Source organism: Scyliorhinus torazame, chromosome 13 (assembly GCF_047496885.1).
Source record: "Scyliorhinus torazame isolate Kashiwa2021f chromosome 13, sScyTor2.1, whole genome shotgun sequence".
NCBI classification, from domain to species: Eukaryota; Metazoa; Chordata; class Chondrichthyes; order Carcharhiniformes; family Scyliorhinidae; genus Scyliorhinus; species Scyliorhinus torazame.
The window spans coordinates 57,208,988-57,227,285 of NC_092719.1; the positions used below are offsets into that span (position 1 = coordinate 57,208,988).

The 18,298-nt window shown below is 45.8% G+C and overlaps 1 protein-coding gene across 11 annotated transcripts in view; it reads right to left on the minus strand.

Annotated features, from left to right (window-relative positions):
- tcp11l2 (t-complex 11, testis-specific-like 2) overlaps positions 1-18,298 on the minus strand; it is a 79,157-nt gene that overhangs the window by 18,125 nt on the left and 42,734 nt on the right. For 10 of the 11 annotated variants that reach the window (XM_072471576.1, XM_072471568.1, XM_072471573.1 and 7 more), the window contains 2 exons: positions 17,913-18,103; positions 8,219-8,400 (listed from right to left, as the gene is read on the minus strand). In XM_072471576.1, coding sequence (XP_072327677.1) covers positions 8,219-8,400; positions 17,913-18,103 — 373 coding nt within the window. Of the gene's footprint in view, positions 1-8,218; positions 8,401-17,912; positions 18,104-18,298 lie in introns of those variants that run through there. The other variant, XM_072471579.1, reaches the window with a different exon arrangement.

The following is an 18,298-nucleotide window of genomic DNA, read 5'->3' on the forward strand; positions in this document are numbered from 1 at the left end:
GGGACTCTGACGCTGTGAAGCAACATTGCTAACCACTGTGCCGCCTAAAGTACCAAGATCTCTGGTATACTCTGGTTATGCAGCAGTGATGACTAGATGACACAATTTGAACAAAATCCTGGTATTAATGGACATTTAATGATCTAACTGTTTGCTCACGATTGCAAAATACAATTGCCCCTGTTCCTAGAATCCATAGTGCAGTAGAAGGCCATTCAGCTCATCTAGTCTGCACCGCTCCTTTGAAAGAGCACTCGACCTAGGCCCACTCCTCTGCCCTATCGCCGTAACCCCGCACATTGATCATGGCCAATCCACCTAACCTGCAAATATTTGGACTGTGGGTGGGAGACACGGGGAGAATGTGTACATTCTGCACAGACAGTCACTAAGACCAGAGGCGAATCCAGGTCCCTGGGGCTGCAAGGCAGCAGTGCTAACTGCTGTGCCATCATGCAACCTAAAATTCATAGTTTTTAAATTATTAATGAATGATTGCTTTCAACCATCTGGCATATTTTCTATCTAATATACAATAATATTTTGCCTTAGGGGCCATCAAACAAGCTTATTTTACGCTACCGATATCCACACACATGTAATTTCAACAGAAGAATGGTCAAGCTTCAGAAGCTGTAATCCCAAATTATTATTCACAGAAAGGTTGGGCACTGAGGTCAACTATAACGCATTCAATGCCACCGTAGCTAAGATTAGCTAGCTAGTAGCAGACCAGATAATGTACCTGGAACGACCCTGTTCTGTCGCTCAATAATCATATGATACATTTAATCAATGGAGCTACAAGAACACCTCAGAATGATTGTTATCAGATGTATTTTGGTATGCCCAAGACATGTATAAACTTAGAATAATGTTTATTTGAAAAAAAAATTATTATTAAAAAATGCACCACGGCAAACTACATCTTTTGTGTTAATGTAAGCCTACTTCTGACACTAATAAAGATTATTATTATTTTTCTGAGCTTTAATATTTAAAATTCTGGATGTTATGATTCACATTTCTAAATCATTGACTAGGCCTCAGCCAGAGTACTGTGTCCAATTCTAAGCACCATACACTTTGGGAAGTATGTCACGGCCTTGGAGAGGCTGAAGAGATTTACGAGAAAGGCACAAGAGATGAGGTATTTCAGGTACATGGAGAGAGACTGGAAAAATTGTCGAACCTGAACAGGAGAGACAACAGGAACACATGGTAATGTAGAAATTAACAACTGGTTTATTAGGGTATGAACAATCACGAAAACTACTACTCCTCTCCTCGAAGGACCGTCAGGGTTTTTATACAGAATAGTTTCCCCTTGTAAGGGGGAAATCAAATGGAGCACAGTCCTTGGCCCCCAAAGGGGTCATAACAGAAACTAAGATTGTTCTTGAAGGGGTGTTAAGAGGAGCTTTAATAGTAATAGGAAAAAATTATGAGGGGATTTTAATAGGGGAAATTGCTCTTTGCCATGAGTGTTGGTAATCAAATTAAGTTATGCTCTTATGCTCCAAAATATTTTACTTCAAGTATTGGAAGCAGATTAAATATAACCATTACGAACAGAATTAGATATACACTTGAAAGAAATTGGCACAATTATGGGAAAACAGTAGGGAAGTAGGACTACCTCTTCAAAGAGCGTGATAGGTTGAATGGATTCCTGCCATGCTTTACGATTCAATGAACACACCTGTGAAACCACTCTAAAGCCCATCTACACTATTCCCTTATCGTCCATATGTCTATCCAATGACCATTTGAATGCCCTTAGTGTTGACGAGTCCACTACTGTTGCAGGCAGGGCATTCCGCGCCCTTACTACTCTCTGAGTAAAGAAGTGAAAGCCTTTTGGAATGTAATGTTTACTCAAGGGATAGTCCAGTGATATAATACATAAGTTTGTTTTATTGAAAGCACTGCATTTGAAGGGGTGGAGGAGTTGCACTACTGGTTAGGGAGACTATCACAGCTGTACTGCGGGAGGACACCACAGAGGGCAGCGAGGCTATATGGGTAGAGATCAGGAATAAGAAGAGTGCAGTCTGCGGTATTATCAGGTATTATGGTGCCTGAGAGGCTGAAGTACCATTAGTTAAACCTAGGGGTTTACCATTGGCTGTATAGTATAGTAGTTCCGCCCTGATAGGCGGGGTATAAGAACCCATGCCGTCCCAGCAATCCTCATTCTGTACCTGAGCTGCTGGGGAACAGTTCTGGCTTATTAAAGCCTTCAGTTGTACTACAACCTCGTTTTAGTAGTTATTGATCGTGCACCACAGTCACAATGTTGGAGGTTTACTACAGGCCACCCAACAGCCAGTGGGAGATAGAGGAGCAGATAGGTAAGACAGATTTTGGAAAGGAGTAAAAGCAACAGGGTTGTTGTGATGGGAGACTTTAACTTCCCCAATATTGACTGGGACTCACTTAGTGCTAGGGGCTTAGACGGGACAGAGTTTGTAAGGAGCATCCAGAAGGGCTTCTTAAAACAATATGTAGATAGTCAACTAGGGAAGGGGCTATACTGGTATTGGGAAATGAGCCCGGCCAGGTGGTTGAAGTTTCAGTAGGGGAGCATTTCGGGAACAGTGACCACAATTCAGTAAGTTTTAAAGTGCTGGTGGACAAGGATAAGAGTTGTCATAGGGTGAATGTGCTAAATTGGGGAAAGGCCAATTGTAACAATATTAGGCAGGAACTGAAGAACCTAGATTGGGGGCGGATGTTTGAGGGTAAATCAACATCCGACATGTGAGAGGCTTTCAAATGTCAGTTGAAAGGAATTCAGGACCGACATGTACCTGTGCGGAAGAAGGATAAAAACGGCAAATTTCAGGAACCTTAGATAACGAGAGATATTGTAGGCCTCGTCAAAAAGAAAAAGGAGGCATTTGTCAGGGCCAGAAGGCTGAGAACAGACGAAGCCTGTGTGGAATACAAGGAAAGTAGGAAGGAACTTAAGCGAGAAGTCAGGAGGGCTAAAAGGGGTCACAAAAAGTCATTGGCAAATAGGGTTAAGGAAAATCCCAAGGCTTTTTACACGTACATAAAAAGCAAGGGGGTAGCCAGAGAAAGGGTGGGCCCACTGAAGGACAGGGGAGGAAATCTGTGTGTGGAGCCAGAGGAAATGGGCGAGGTACTAAAGGAATACTTTGCATCAGTATTCACCAAAGAGAAGGAATTGGTGGATGTTGAGTCTGGAGAAGGGTGTGTAGATAGCCTGGGTCACATTGAGATCAAAAAAGACGAGGTGTTGAGCGTCTTGAAAAATATTAAGGTAGATAAGTCCCCAGGGCCTGATGGGATCTACCCCAGAATACTGAAGGAGACGAGAGGAAATTGTTGAGGCCTTGACAGAAACCTTTGGATCCTCACTGAGTTCAGGTGATGTCCCGGAGGATTGGAGAATAGCCAATGTTGTTCCTTTGTTTAAGAAGGGTAGGCAAGGATAATCCAGAGAACTACAGGCCGGTGAGCCTTACGTCAGTAGTAGGGAAATTACTGGAGAGAATTCTTCGAGACAGGATCGACTCCCATTTGGAAGAAAATTGACGTATTAGCGAGAGGCAGCACAGTTTTGTGAAGGGGAGATCGTGTTTCACTAACTTGATAGAGTTTTTCGAGGAGGTCACAAAGATGATTGATGCAGGTAGGGCAGTGGATTTTGTCTATATGGACATCAGAAAGGCATTTGACAAGGTCCCTCATGGCAGACTGGTACAAAAGGTGAAGTCACACAGGATCGTGTTCCGCAGGGATCAGATCTTTGCTGTTCGTAGTATATATAAATGATTTGGAGGAAAATATAACTGGTCTGATTAGTAAGTTTGCAAATGACACAAAGGTTGGTGGAATTGCAGATAGCGATGAGGACTGTCAGAGGACACAGCAGGATTTAGATTGTTTGGAGACTTGGGCAGTGAGATGGCAGATGGAGTTTAATCCGGACAAATGTGAGATCATGCATTTTGGAAGGTCTAATACAGGTAGGGAATATGCAGTGAATGGTAGAACCCTCAAGAGTATTGACAGTCAGAGAGATCTAGGTGTACAGGTCCACAGGTCACTGAAAGGGGCAACACAGGTGGAGAAGGTAGTCAAGAAGGAATACGGCGGACTTCCGGTTGCGGCTATGCCCAGGTAGGTCGCACGTTCGGCAGCTCCCGCCGGGTACGGACTTTGGGGTTCTTCAGAGGGGCCCCAACGGCAATTGTTCAACGGCTTCCAGCGTGGGAAGGTGACAGCAAGGTCCCCCCGACATTATATGAATTGGACCAGGAGTGGAGCAGTTAAAAAAGTGATCCTGGTGCAGCGGATAGTGTGAGGGAGAAAAAGCAAGATGGCGGCGGGTGGAGTCCAAGCAGCGTGGGCGCAGTGGGCGCAGGAGCAGCAGGAGTTTCTTAAACGCTGCTTTGAGGAGCTGAGGACAGAAATGCTGGCACCAATGAAGGCGGCGATTGAGAAGCTTGTGGAGACCCAGAAGGCCCAAGGGGCGGCGATCCGGGAGGTGCGGCAAAAAGCCTCGGAGAACGAGGACGAGATCTTGGGCCTGGCGGTGAAGGTGGAGGCGCACGAGGCGCTGCACAAGAGGTGGGCGGAAAAATTTGAGGACCTGGAGAATAGGTCGAGGAAGAAAAATCTTCGGATTCTGGGTCTCCCTGAAGGAGTGGAGGGGCCCGATGCCAGGGCATATATGAGCACGATGCTCAATTCGCTGAAGGGCGCGGGAGCTTTCCTGAGGCCCCTGGAGCTGGATGGGGCTCATCGGGTCCTGGCAAGGAGACCCAAAACCAACGAGCCGCCAAGGGCTGTAGTGGTGAGGTTCCACCGCTTTATGGACAGAGAGTGTGTCCCGAGATGAGCCCAAAAAGAGCGGAGCAGCAGGTGGGAGAACACAGAGATCCAAATTTACCAAGACTGGAGTGCGGAGGTGGCTAAGAAGAGAGCTGGTTTCAATCGAGCTAAGGCGGTGCTCCATCGGAAGGGGGCGAAGTTCGGGATGCTGCAGCCAGCGCGATTGTGGGTCACGTTCCAAGATCGGCACCACTATTTTGAAACGCCTGATGAGGCATGGAACTTTATCCAGACTGAAAAGTTGGACTCATTTGTCGTGGGGGGATGTTCACTGTGTTTACTGCGTTTGGGGAATGTTCTTTTTGTTTTGGTGCTGGGTGGGGATGGGTGAATGGATTTGATGTGGCGGCTGTGGGAGAGTGTGGGCGTCGGTGTTGGAGGGGCAGGGCCCCACGGAGGAAGAGAGGGGGTGGAGGCTCGGGGATGGGGAGTTGGGGTAAGGCCGCAAAAAGGAGCTGCGCCAGAGGGGGCGGGGCCGGCTCAGGAAAGCGCGGGCTTTTTCCCGCGTTAGGGAAGGATGGGGGCGGGGCTGGGGGGGAGGGGCGGTGCTGGAGAGGAGCGCACAGTGACTGCCAAGGGGTGGGGGGATTCTCACACTGGGGGGATAGATGGAATGGCGGGAGAGGCCAGGGTCAGCAGGAGTCAGCTGACTTACGGGAGTGTCATGGGGGGAGCAAAATGGCTAGATGAGGATCTAGCGGGGCGGGGGGGGGAAAAGAGAGACTGGGTTGCTGCTGCACTGGCCAAAGGGGAGCTGGAAGTAGGAGAGGTAGTCTGGGCAGGGGTCCGCCACCTGGGGGACTGGAGGGTGCAGGAGGCGCGGGGTATGTGGCTGGCCTAGAAAAGGAGATGGCTAGTCGGCAGGGGGAGGGGGTGGGGCGGGGGGAGTGGCCCCCACGATCCGGCTGATAACTTGGAATGTGAGAGGCCTGAATGGGCTGGTCAAGAGGGCCCCGGTGTTCGCGCACTTGAAAGGATTGAAGGCAGACGTGGTTATGCTCCAGGAGACACATCTGAAGGTGGCAGATCAGGTTAGGCTGAGAAAGGGATGGGTAGGGCAGGTCATTCATTCAGGGCTGGATGCGAAGAACAGAGTGGTTGTAATACTAGTGGGGAAGTGGGTGTCATTCAAGGCACTGAATATTGTAGTGGATAATGGAGGTCGATATGTGATGGTGAGTGGTAGGTTGCAGGGGGTGCGGGTGGTACTGGTGAACGTATATGCCCCGAATTGGGATGATGCCGGATTTATGAAACGCATGTTGGGTCGAATTCGGATCTGGAGGTAGGAAGCTTGATAATGCAGGGGGCGGGGGGGGGACTTCAACACGGTGCTGGACCCAGCACTGGACCGTTCAAGGTCCAGGACGGGTAAGAGGCCGGCTGAGGCCAAGGGGCTCAGGGGGTTTATGGACCAGATGGGGGAGTGGATCCATGGAGGTTTGCCAGGCCGCTGGCCAGGGAACTTTCCTTCTTTTCCCACGTCCATAGAGCCTACTCCCGGACAGATTTTTTCATTTTGAGTAGGGCGCTAAACCCGAAAGTGGAGGGAACGGAATATTCGGCCATAACCATCTCGGACCATGCCCCGCATTGGGTGGAGCTGGAGTTGGGGGAGGAGAGGGACCAGTGCCCGCTGTGGCACCTCAATGTGGGACCTCGATGTGGGTTAATTCTTCCTCCTCCTGCGTCAGGCTCAGCCTAATACAGTTCAAAGTTACTCACAGAGCGCATATGACAGGGGCGAGGTTCAGTAGGTTCTATGGGGTGGAGGACAGGTGTGGGAGGTGCTCGGGGAGCCCGGCAAATCACGTCCATATGTTCTGGTCGAGCCCGGCGCTGGATGGGTTTTGGAGGGGTTTTGCGAGGACTATGTCCAAGGTGGTGAACGCCCGGGTCAAGCCGAGCTGGGGGGGTAGCATTATTTGGGGTATCAGACGAGCCGGGTGTGCAGGAGGCAAAAGAGGCCGGTATTCTGGCCTTTGCGTCCCTGGTAGCCCGGCGGAGGATTTTGTTGCTGTGGAAAGATGCGAAGCCCCCTAATGTGGAAGCTTGGATCAATGACATGGCAGGGTTCATCAAGCTGGAGAGGATAAAGTTTGCCTTGCGAGGGTCTGTGCAAGGGTTCCTCAGGCGGTGGAAACCGTTCCTAGACTATCTCGCGGAGCATTAGGAGGAGGTCAGCAGCAGCAGCCCAGGGGCGGGGGGGGGGGGGGGGGGGGGGGGTTTCCCCTATTTGTGTTTTTAAATGTTATATGGGGGGTTATTGTATATGGGGGAAATCCAATGTATAATTTCTGATTGTTGTGGTCTTGTTTCTTTCTTCTTGTCGGGGGGTGGGGTGGGGGGGGGGGGGGTGGTTTGTTGAAAATTTGTTGAAAATTTTGAATAAATATATATTTTTTTAAAAGGCATACGGCATGCTTGCCTTCATTGGCCGGGGCATTGAGTATAAAAATTGGCAAGTCATGTTGCAGCTGTATAGAACCTTAGTTAGACCACACTTGGAGTATAGTGTTCAATTCTGGTCGCCACGCTACCAGAAGGACGTGGAGGCTTTAGAGAGGGTGCAGAAGAGATTTACCAGGATGTTGCCTGGTATGGAGGGCATTAGCTAAGAGGAGAGGTTGAATAAACTTGGTTTGTTCTCACTGGAACAACGGAGGTTGAGGGGCGACCTGATAGAGATCTACAAAATTATGAGGGGCATATACAGAGTGGTTAGCCAGAGGCTTTTTCCCAGGGTAGAGGGGTCAATTACTAGGGGACATAGGTTTAAGGTGCGATGGGCAAGGTTTAGAGGAGATGTACGAGGCAAGGTTTTTTTTTTTGTTTTTTTTACACACAGAGGGAGGGTAGTGGGTGTCTGGAACACGCTGCCGGAGGAGGTGGTGGAAGCAGGGACGACAGTGACGTTTAAGGGACATCTTGACAAATACATGAATAGGATGGGAATAGAGGGATACGGACCCCGGAAGTGCAGAAGATTTTAGTTTAGACGGGCAGCATGGTCGGCACAGGCTTGGAGGGCCGAAGGGCCTGTTCCTGTGCTGTACATTTCTTTGTTCTTTGTTTGAATCATGTTTTCCTCAGACAGCTATGCAATTTTACACTAAACTGCTCACTCCAGCCCAGATTTCTTGCGTTTGGGATTTAAAAAAATAAATCAAGAAACTGAAAATCTAAATACTGTAACTCGCCATGTCAGAATTTTAACACAATAGTGCATAAGCTTTAACCTGGCACGTGCCACCAATTGATCAAGGCACACCCTTCATTTTAGTAGCTCAGGTGAATTCAAAAACACTTACTACAATAGTATGAAGGAAAATATAAATAAAATCAAACTCACTTGCCCTGCATGCCCTCAAGCAAGACCACAATAACTCGCTTTAATTTGTCAGCAAACTCAGGTAAGCCGGAAATGGTTGCCCCCACCATGTTGTAGATGATCAGCATTATATAGGCCACAAGTCTTTGCAGGTTTAGTTTTTGTTGTAGTTCTTGGAGACGTGATCGATCAGTCATCAGAGTCTAAAAGAAAGTCAAAGGTAGTTTGAAAGTTATGAACTTGAATGTTTTGTTGCAATTAGTTTCTACGGTTTTGTGATCCTACAAAAGATGCTCTCCCAATACAGGATCTTTGTTCCATATATCCATGAACTGCATTTTAGCTCAAGTCTGAATATTGTTGGTAAGCACATATCTTCAAACTTATTTTCTCCGTCCCACTTCCTGATCTTACAAGGCCATTCACTACCTTCTGAACCTTTGTCACTGCTGCTTGAACCAGCTACATGGCTATGCACAAGCTTCTGATTTTTCCTTCCTTCGGTATACATGACAACTGAACTTCCTGTGCATTCAAGTGAGAGACTTTTTTTTTCTAAATGTAAAGTACCCAATTCTCCCTCTTCCCCCCCCCCCCCCCCCCCCCGCCCCACAATTAAGGGACAATTTAACGTGGCCAATCAACCTACCCTGTACCTCTTTGGGTTGTGCGGGTGAGACCCATGCAGACACAGAGAGAATGTGCAAACTCCACACGGACAGTGACCTGGGCCTGGGACCAAACCTGGGTCCTCAGCACCGTGAGGCAGCAATGCTAAACCACTGCACCACCTTGCCGCCCCTTTAGTTGAGATACTTCTGCAGTGATGCAGGAATGTTTCTTTCCATCTCCTTTGGATACTTCTTCATATTGTTGCAATCCATATAGAGACCATTAATAATCAAAGACAAAATCTGAACATCCAGCAATTAACTAACTGAACTATATCACACGATTTCACATTTGTGGGTCCACCCTGCTCTGGACAGATTTCACATTTATATATACAATAGAATGTGTTTTTGTTTAAAAGAGAAACTAAAGAAAGTATTACTAACTTAATATAGTATACAATGACTTATGCTCCAAATCCAGTTCTACTTATACTCCCCAGCACAAGTGTTCCCTTGACTTACAAAAGCTTGAAAGTTCAAACACTTATACTAGGACCAACCCCAAAGGTATGCCACAGCCCTCTGCAATTTGCTTGAATTCGCCTTAGTTTTTCAGCTATTCCTTGAGGTACCAATTACATGAGGATCCTTCCATTACCTTTTAGATGAGCAATCTTTCCAGTTTCCTGTAAAGATCTCATGACTGTGAACTGTTCAGCTCCCTCTCCTAGCTTTGGACCTATATAGAATGTTTTATATTCTGTTCCAACAGCTTATTCTAAGCTAACTATTCAAGCTGACTGCTTTCTGCCACAAAGCTTCACAAGGACAACTATAGATCTCTTCCAAGTTGCAAGCTAGAGAAAATCTTTCAGCCGTTCCTCACAAAACACAAACTGAGCTGCCTGTTTCTGTCAGCAAACGCACACAGATAAATTAAACAAAGAAACCTTCCATCCCCTCCATTGTGATGTGGCATGCTCTTTGATGCTCTCAAATAGAAAAGTAAACAATAAGTAACAAGAATTCAAGCAAATTGCAGAGTGCTGTGGCATCCCAGGCCCAAAGCACTCATTCCAGGTTAAGCAGCATTTCACTTGCACCTCTTTCAATCTGGTCTATTGCATTCGCTGCTCCCAATGTGGTCTCCTTTATATCAGAGAGACTAAATGCAGACTGGGTGATCGCTTTGCTGAACACCTTTGGTCTGTGCGCATTCAGGACCCTGACCTTCCCGTTGTTTGCCATTTTAACACAAGACCCTGCTCCCATGACCACATATCTGTCCTTGGCCTGCTGCAATGTTCCAGTGAAACTCAACGCAAACTGGAGGACCAACATCTCATCTTCCTGTTAGGCACACTACAGCCTTCAGGTCTCAACATCAAATTCAACAACTTCAGATGATTAGCTCTACCCCACCTCGACCCATTTGTTTTCATCCCATTTCATTTTGTTCTCTCTTGTCTTTCTTTATATATATTTATATTTAACCCCCCCCCCCATCTTTCCTTACCCTTTCTCCCCTTTGCTTCCCCCTTCCCCTCCCCCCACATCTACATGTGTCACAGTTTACCCTCTGATATTAGTTTCTCTGCCGTTTGGCCTTTCACATCTTTTGTTCTCTCTGGGGACTGCCATTCACACTCTTTCCCCGTGGTTTCTGTAGCTATTAGCACCCCGTTTCCCTGGATTTCTGTTGCTATGACTCATCTTTCATTCTCACTCCACAGTATAAATATTTCCCACTTTCTCGGTCTGTTAGCTTTGACAAAGAGTCATCTGGACTCAAAACGTTAGCTCTTTTCTCTCCCTACAGATACTGCCAGACCTGCTGAGATTTTCTAGTATTTTTCAGATCCCACAGCAATTTGCTTTTATTAATTTTATCTTTCATGCTACTCTTTATTTCTACAACCCATATAAATCATTTATATTGCTCGTGTTATTTTATGAGCCTCTCTTAAAGAACTGTTGGACCCGTTAACAAGCTGCCTTGTTTAAAATCTGGTTTTAGCTTCTTTTGGTCTGGGAACTACATTCATAATTTAAACCCAAGGGCAGACCTCCTGGCTCTATTATGTTAAGATAGAAAACCTCTTAATGTTTATTGCCTTCACAACTCTACCCATGACTATTATGTGGCAGATGAGCAAACCAAGCCACAGAGTGATGTTTGTCTCACTAATCATAAACTTTTTTTAATTGTGCAAATGAGGGGGGGGGGGGGGGGGGAAGAGCTACTGACCTCAAAAGCCTAGACCACATCCAGTAACACCTTTAGAATTTTAAACCCTAAAAGATTTATTAAAACATTTTAAAAAAAATTTCAGCACGCATGATTAAATACACACAACACACAGACGCATCTGAACTGCAGTGTATTCAAAGCTGTCTTTTTCACTGATGGAGCCCTACAATACAATCCACAGGAGTCCTCGCTAATCGTTTTCCAGCTGTTCCTTACCCAACCTGGTGCTGCAACACAGAGAGGGGGGGGGGAGAAAGAGAGATCCTCGAGGATGGGAATGTCCAGATGAGGTCAGAACGTCCTCATTGCCAATAGATTCATGGAAAATGATGAGGACATCCAATGAAGACACCCCATTATTTTCACACAGCACCTTAGAGAATTGCACTGATACCTGATTGATGGAAGCATATATACCCTCTGGGATAAGACCCCTATTATGGAGACCCAACAGAAGCCCATCATCCCTACATTGCAGGAGGATGATGATGATTTGCTGTGGGGACAGTGCATAGATCCTCACAGAGCTTATGTGAGTGCCTGACTCCTGTCTGGCTGACAGCAGCTTGCTTCTTCTCAACGGCCAGGGTCATACCATGGCAATGCAGTGAGTAAAATTTAACCTCTTCTGATCGTTTGCCAGCTGAACCCTTGAGAACCACAGTGTCACCAGAGGTTGAGGCTGATGGGATTGGGGGCGGGGGGGGATGACACCAACCCAGTACATTCTGCCAGGCATTTTAAATCCCATCACGGTACAGACAGGACTGATGTGTTCAGTCATACTGAAGAAACACTAACAATATGCTGTGAAGGTTGAACAAAGCACAGGGAAGAAGCTCTACTGAGAACCTTGCTATCTTGTGCAGGAAACAGCTCATCATCACACGGAGCAGAGAAAGGGTAAAATTAATGGGAGTTTATTTACAGTAGTGAACATTATGTACAAGTGATTAAAACCGTTGCCTACGCTGTGCAACTACAAGTTCTTGGTGCATCCCCAACATCCACAGCGGAGGTGGAGACAGCCTGCTGACTGCTGCACCCAGTTACATGCGATAACCTTGGCGGGAATTCTCTGGAGGGCTGAGACCAGAGGGGTTCTTGCCTGCTTTTGTGGTCCTGCTGTGTGCTAGTGCCACCCTCCTTGGCCTGTGGAGCTGGAACTGAAGCAGCCAGAGGAATAGGGGGTTCAGCCGAGTGGGACACTACAGGAGTCATCTGTTGGATGGCTCCAGGGTGTGCACCAGCTGATCCTCCCCCCTGTGGATGCCCAAGGGCCCTGGCAGCCTGAATGAGAGAGAGAGGGAGAGGGAGCGAGGGGCAGCTGGAGTGAGCTTGAGAAGCCCCACACCCCCAGATTTGACATAGACACTGGTGGATACCAGCAAGTACCACTGCCATGGAGTGCAGCTCCAGTAGCAGTGCAGGACAGAACTCTTGATCAAGGTCTGTACAGCAGCCACCACACTGGTGGCTGCAATGACTATTGTCCGATGGCCTTCACATCGATGGTAATGAAGTTCTTCGAGAGGTTGGTCGTGAGACACATCAACTCCATACTCCCAGAATGCCTAGATCCACTGCAATCCGCATACCGCTGCAACTGGTCCACATCAGACATCATCACACTGGCCCTACACTCATCCCTGGAACATCGTGACAACATTTATTGACTACAGTTCCGCCTTCAACACCAAAATACCAGCCAATCTCATATCAAAGCTCCAAGACCTAGGACTTGGCTCCTCACTCTGCAACTGGATCCTTGACTTCCTGACCCATAGACCACAATCAGTAAGAATAAACAACACCTCCTCCACAATAGTCCTCAATACCGGGGCTCCACAAGGCTGCATACTTAGCCCCCTACTATACTCCCTATACACACATGACTGCGAGGCAAAATTTGGCTCCAACTCCACCTATACATTTGCTGATGACACGACCGTAGTGAGTCGGATCTCAAACAACCATGAGTCAGAATACAGGAGGGAGATAAAAAACCGAGTGGAGTGGTGGAGTGGTGTAATGACAACAATTGCTCCCTCAATGTCAGAAAAACTAAAGAGCTGGTCATTGACTTCAGGAAGCAAAACATTGTACACACCCAGTCTGCATCAACGGTGAAGATGGTTGACAGCTTCAAACTCCTAGGTGTGCACATCAACAATCCCTCCCGGTCCACCAACGTCGATGCTACGACCGAGAAAGCACAACAGAGCTTATACTTCCTCAGGAAACAAAGGAAATTCAGCATGTCCAGACTGACTCTTACCAACTTTTACAGGTGGACCATAGAAAGCATCCTATCTGGCTGCATCACAGCCTGGTATGGCAACTGCTCAGCACAGGACTGGAAGAAACTACAGAGAGTTGTGAACACAGCCCAGTCCACACAAACCCGCCTCCCATCCACTGAGTCTGTCTGCACCTCCCGCTGCCTTGGGAAAGCGGACAGCATAATCATAGACCCCTCCCACCTGGCTTGCTTATTCACTCTTCCAACATTTTGCACCGGCAGGATATACAAAAGTCTGAGAATACACACTAACAAATTCAAAAACAGCTTCTTGCCCACTGTTACCAGACTCCTAAATGACCCTCTTATGGACTGATGGACTTATGGACTGATCTGATCTCTACGGAGTAGTACTACATTCCTGTATGTTTTACCGGTGCCTGTGTCTATGTATTCACATTGTGTATTTTATGTTTGCCCTATATGTATTTTTTTTTCATGTACGGAATGATCTGTTTGAGCTGCACACAGAACAATGCTTTTCATTGTACCTCAGTACACGTGACAATAAACCAATCCAATGCTCAGAGTGTCAGCATCCTTGTGTGATGCGCTCACCAGATTGTGGTCCCAAGGCTACTCCAGAACTAGGTCCAATTGAGATGTGTGCATCTGTGCTGGTGAAGGGTGTGGGTGAGAGCTGTGGTGACTGCTGCCCCTTGTCGGAGAGTCTAGGACCAGAGGGCATAATCTCAAATTAAGGGGTCACCCATTTAAGACAGAGATGAGGAGAGTGTAGTGAATCTGTGGAATTTTTTACCATAGAAAGCTGTAGAGGCTGGGTCGTTAAGTTTGTTCAAGGCTGAGATGGACATTTTTAATCAGTAAGGGAATCAAGGGTTATGGGAATATGGCAGGAACGTGAAGTGGAGAATTATCACATCAAATCAGTCATGATCTCATTGAATGGTGGAACAGACTCAATGGTTTATGTCTGCCCCTAGGTCTTATGGTTCTTCTATTTCAGGATCTGTGAATTGCTGTTTTGTGCTGACGTCAGGTTCTACAGTCTAGGACTTGGCTCATGGGCCCCCTCACCTGCTTCCCAAATGTGCCTTCGAAAAAAAGGTCATTAGTGTATGGCAGGGGCCTGAAAAACAGGAGACATATGGACTGCAGTGCTGGATCCTCACTTGGTTAAGCGCTGCCAACCTCACCATTAGCACAGATACGGTCCACATCCTCACTGGCCAGCAGAATCGCTCTCTCCTCAGTGAGGACTTTAAGTTCTGCAATCCCTCTACCTGTCTGGCGTCTCTGCCTCTGTTGTGAGCCAGCTTGTCCTGCGTGAAGACCGGTGGAGAGAGTATGAGCAGGACGCGTACCGGGACAGATGATCAGAATGCCTGAAATGTGTAGATGGTGAGTGGACCAGGGAGTTGAAGAGAACACAACCAGCAGGGGAGATGAAGATGTGTGGGAGAGTTAGTGGTGGTGTCCCTTGAGCTGGCATTGAGTGAGGTCCCTGTAGAGGTGTGATAGGTCTGTGAGTTTGAGAGTTGTAAGTGATAAGAGAGACTTATCCTGGATGAATGGAGATCATTCTATGAAAGCGGCCAAATGCCACTTTCATAGGATCCCAATAGTGCAGAAGGAACCCATATGGCCCATCGAGTCTGCACCGACCCTCTGAAAGAGCACCCTACCTAGGGCCCATCCCCTGGCCCTATCCCTGTAACCTCATTCAACCTTTGGACACTTAAGGGGAAATTTAGAATGGCAAATCCACCTAACCTGCACATCTTTGAACTGTGAGAGGAACCAGAGCACCCAGAGGAAACCCACGCAGACGCGGAGAGAAAGTGCTAACGCCACACAGTTACCCGAGGTCGGAATCGGACCGGGTCCCTGCTGCTGTGAGGCAGCAGTGCTAACCACTGTGTTACCATAGCCAAAATTGGACGTTGCCAATTTCTGAGGCTATTCTGCCTTAAGTTTCCCACTTATCTCACAAGTAAATAGGTTGCAAGTTTTTAGTTCCAACCTATTTAGTTGCAACTCGCCATAACCTCTTATTACAAATGCATTAACTCAACACCTTTAATCTTTTATCTCTTAGCCCTCACAGACAACCTGTCTCTACCAACCTTCCCTGTTTAATTAACCTTGGGCACGCACATATACACCTTTGTTTACCTATAGAATACCAACATTATCCAAAAAAACACATTTCTCATCATATGAACCTGTAAAATAAACACAGGTTAGCTTTTAACGGTGATTAACTCCAAACTTGCATTTACTTCAGGATGCTCATTGGTTTACCAATCAGATGCCCCCATTTATCTATAGTTAAAACTTTAACTCCTAAAACTAAAAAACATATTTTCAAAAACATCTAAATTATGAACTAGATAGTCACAATATTCTCAAATTACTACAAGGACCTGGAAGAAGTTCATCTCAGCCTCATTAAGAATAACAAGTGAAGCAATAAATTCATATTAAAATGGGCTTGGAAAGGTAGTAAGCCTAAAATTAATTATTTTTCCACAAGAAAAACAAGGAAAGGAGAAAAACATTTATTTCTAAATATAATGTACACAGGCACAAAAATAATGCCATCATTAGCTTAGTCTTTTTGATTCTTTGAAAAGAGGAAATTATTATATTTTTTTAAAATTGCATCTATTGAGCCCTTAGTTTACATGGAACATCTTTGCATCTACTTCACATAATGTTAATTCCTTTATTTGACAATCCCGCACTCATCCCTTTGGGAGCCTGGGTACCAACCCCCATTGAGTGGGTGGATGGTTGGCTTCTCCAGGTCATCCTTTCCCATTGCGCTGCTCCAGTTTTTTGCTGCTTCAGGTATCCTGGTCACCTCATCAACTACTCTTAAATTTCAAATTCAAGTATCTCCTTCTTTTAAAATTGCACTGTTGCACTTTACTTAACAAAAATATGCACATACATCTCAAAAATGTTTCTACAGAAACCAGAGTGACCTGCCACAAAATTTGACTGGTTTGTCACACGATTGAACCCAAGGAGCCAAAGGACTTTGTTGTGCTACAATAGAAAGATTGAATTTAATGGGGAAGAGAACATTTGGGTGAGGCTTAATAATTACATACACCAAACTATCAAATAATTGTTTTGAATTTTTAATGATAGCCTGAAGCATTCAGATTTGATGACAATTAATTACAATGGCTTGGTACCATTTTAAACACGAGGACATCACAAAATGACAGACTCCGAGGGAATACGCACACAGCCTCTGAAGAACAAAGATTCCATCACCACTCCCTTCCTTGCCTCCTCCACTGAAGTACCAAGAAATGCTTTGCTATTTTATGTATTCTACATAAAAGGCAAATCAACTTTTCAATTAACCATCTTGGGATGAGTTGGACCTTTGTAAGTAGAGTCAGAATTATTCCAACTATGTTGATCCCCTAAAGAATCTTCAATCTCAACAGGTTCAGATGAATAGCTAAATACTTATCATTTTCTTTAGAAATGTAAATGTCGCCACAGTCGCAGAGGACCATAGGCTGCTCTCCCCTTTGAAACCTGACTGGTGGTGGTTTAACCTGTGGGTTGTCATACTTCAAGTGAGGAGCAAGCTTGAAAAGGCAGGGCCTTCATGGATAACCTTGGCCAGTACAGAAATTGAACCCACATTGTTGGCGTCACTCCGCATCACCAACCAGCTGTCCAGCCAACTGAGCTATGGGACTAGAAATTCATCTTGGGCACAAAGCTGGACATATCAGATCAGTCACCCATTATATAAAGCCCCAATATTGAATTTACAAGTTGTAATGGAACTTCTGTGTACAATGGGTAGTTAATCTAATATGTCCTGTTTTGTGCCAGAGGCAAATTTCTAATTCATAATGTTATCTGCTGTGGGGACAAGAAATTATATTCTACTTCTCAATTTGATTACAACCTGTGCAAATGTATTAACTAGCTTGAAGTTCTAGAGTAGTCCGGCCTGGGGTGAAATATGTCTCCCTGCAAAGTGTTCATCAGAGAGGATCAGTCAACTGTTTCTATTTAGGATGCATTCCATCAAGTCAAGATTTGACAACTTTGGCCCCACATTGTAATGGATGGAAGATGACTATAGGACAAGTTGTGCTGACACAAAGACAGAAAGGAGAACGGCTAGTTTCTGCAGCACCACAGATCAGAGAGGATATTTTCTAATGGCAACTGATTGTTTCTACATTATTTTTGATTGAAACCATTTAACGGTAGACTCTCCGATTCCATTCTATTCAAAACACCATTGCACCTCTCCTGTCAGAAGAGGCAGCCTCTTCCATTCAACAGCTGCTCTTTTTCGTCTTAAATCGAATACTTGGGCATTTGATTTATCAAAATAACTCCCCAGAATAAACTTATTCCCATCCCTCTCCACCCCACTTTAAATCATTGGACCCTCAAGGATAACCTCAGTCGGCATGTTCCTGGAGAGCTCTAGGAATTCCACTTAGGTTCCTCCAACCCAATTGTTTGCTTCAACCTGGGAGAAGAACCTCCAAGTTTACAGGAATTTCAGGATCCCTTGTACAAAAATCTAGCATTTACCTCAGGTACTGGCTTATTGTCGTAGTCCCACTGCAAGAATTTTAAATAACCATTGTTTAGCACAGAAGATGGGCTTAGGGAAAGACTGGAACTCCTGTCAGCATCAGAAGGTGATGTGTCTGAGGAGGGTACTGAGGTTGAAACTTCAGTAATAGACTCCTTTAGCCACTGAGTTGTATAATCAAGAGCATCTATAAACAGAAACATTAATGTTTTTAGAAGAAGAGTTAAGTTTTGCTCAAAAATAGGGCTAGTTATTAAATATGTTAATATCCTGCAGAATTAAAACTATTTTAAATTATTTTTAAAAGTCCTCCAGCTTCGAAGATATGAGTGCCATTTCAATTCAAATGGGTTACTAAGACAATCATTATTGAGCCTCTGCC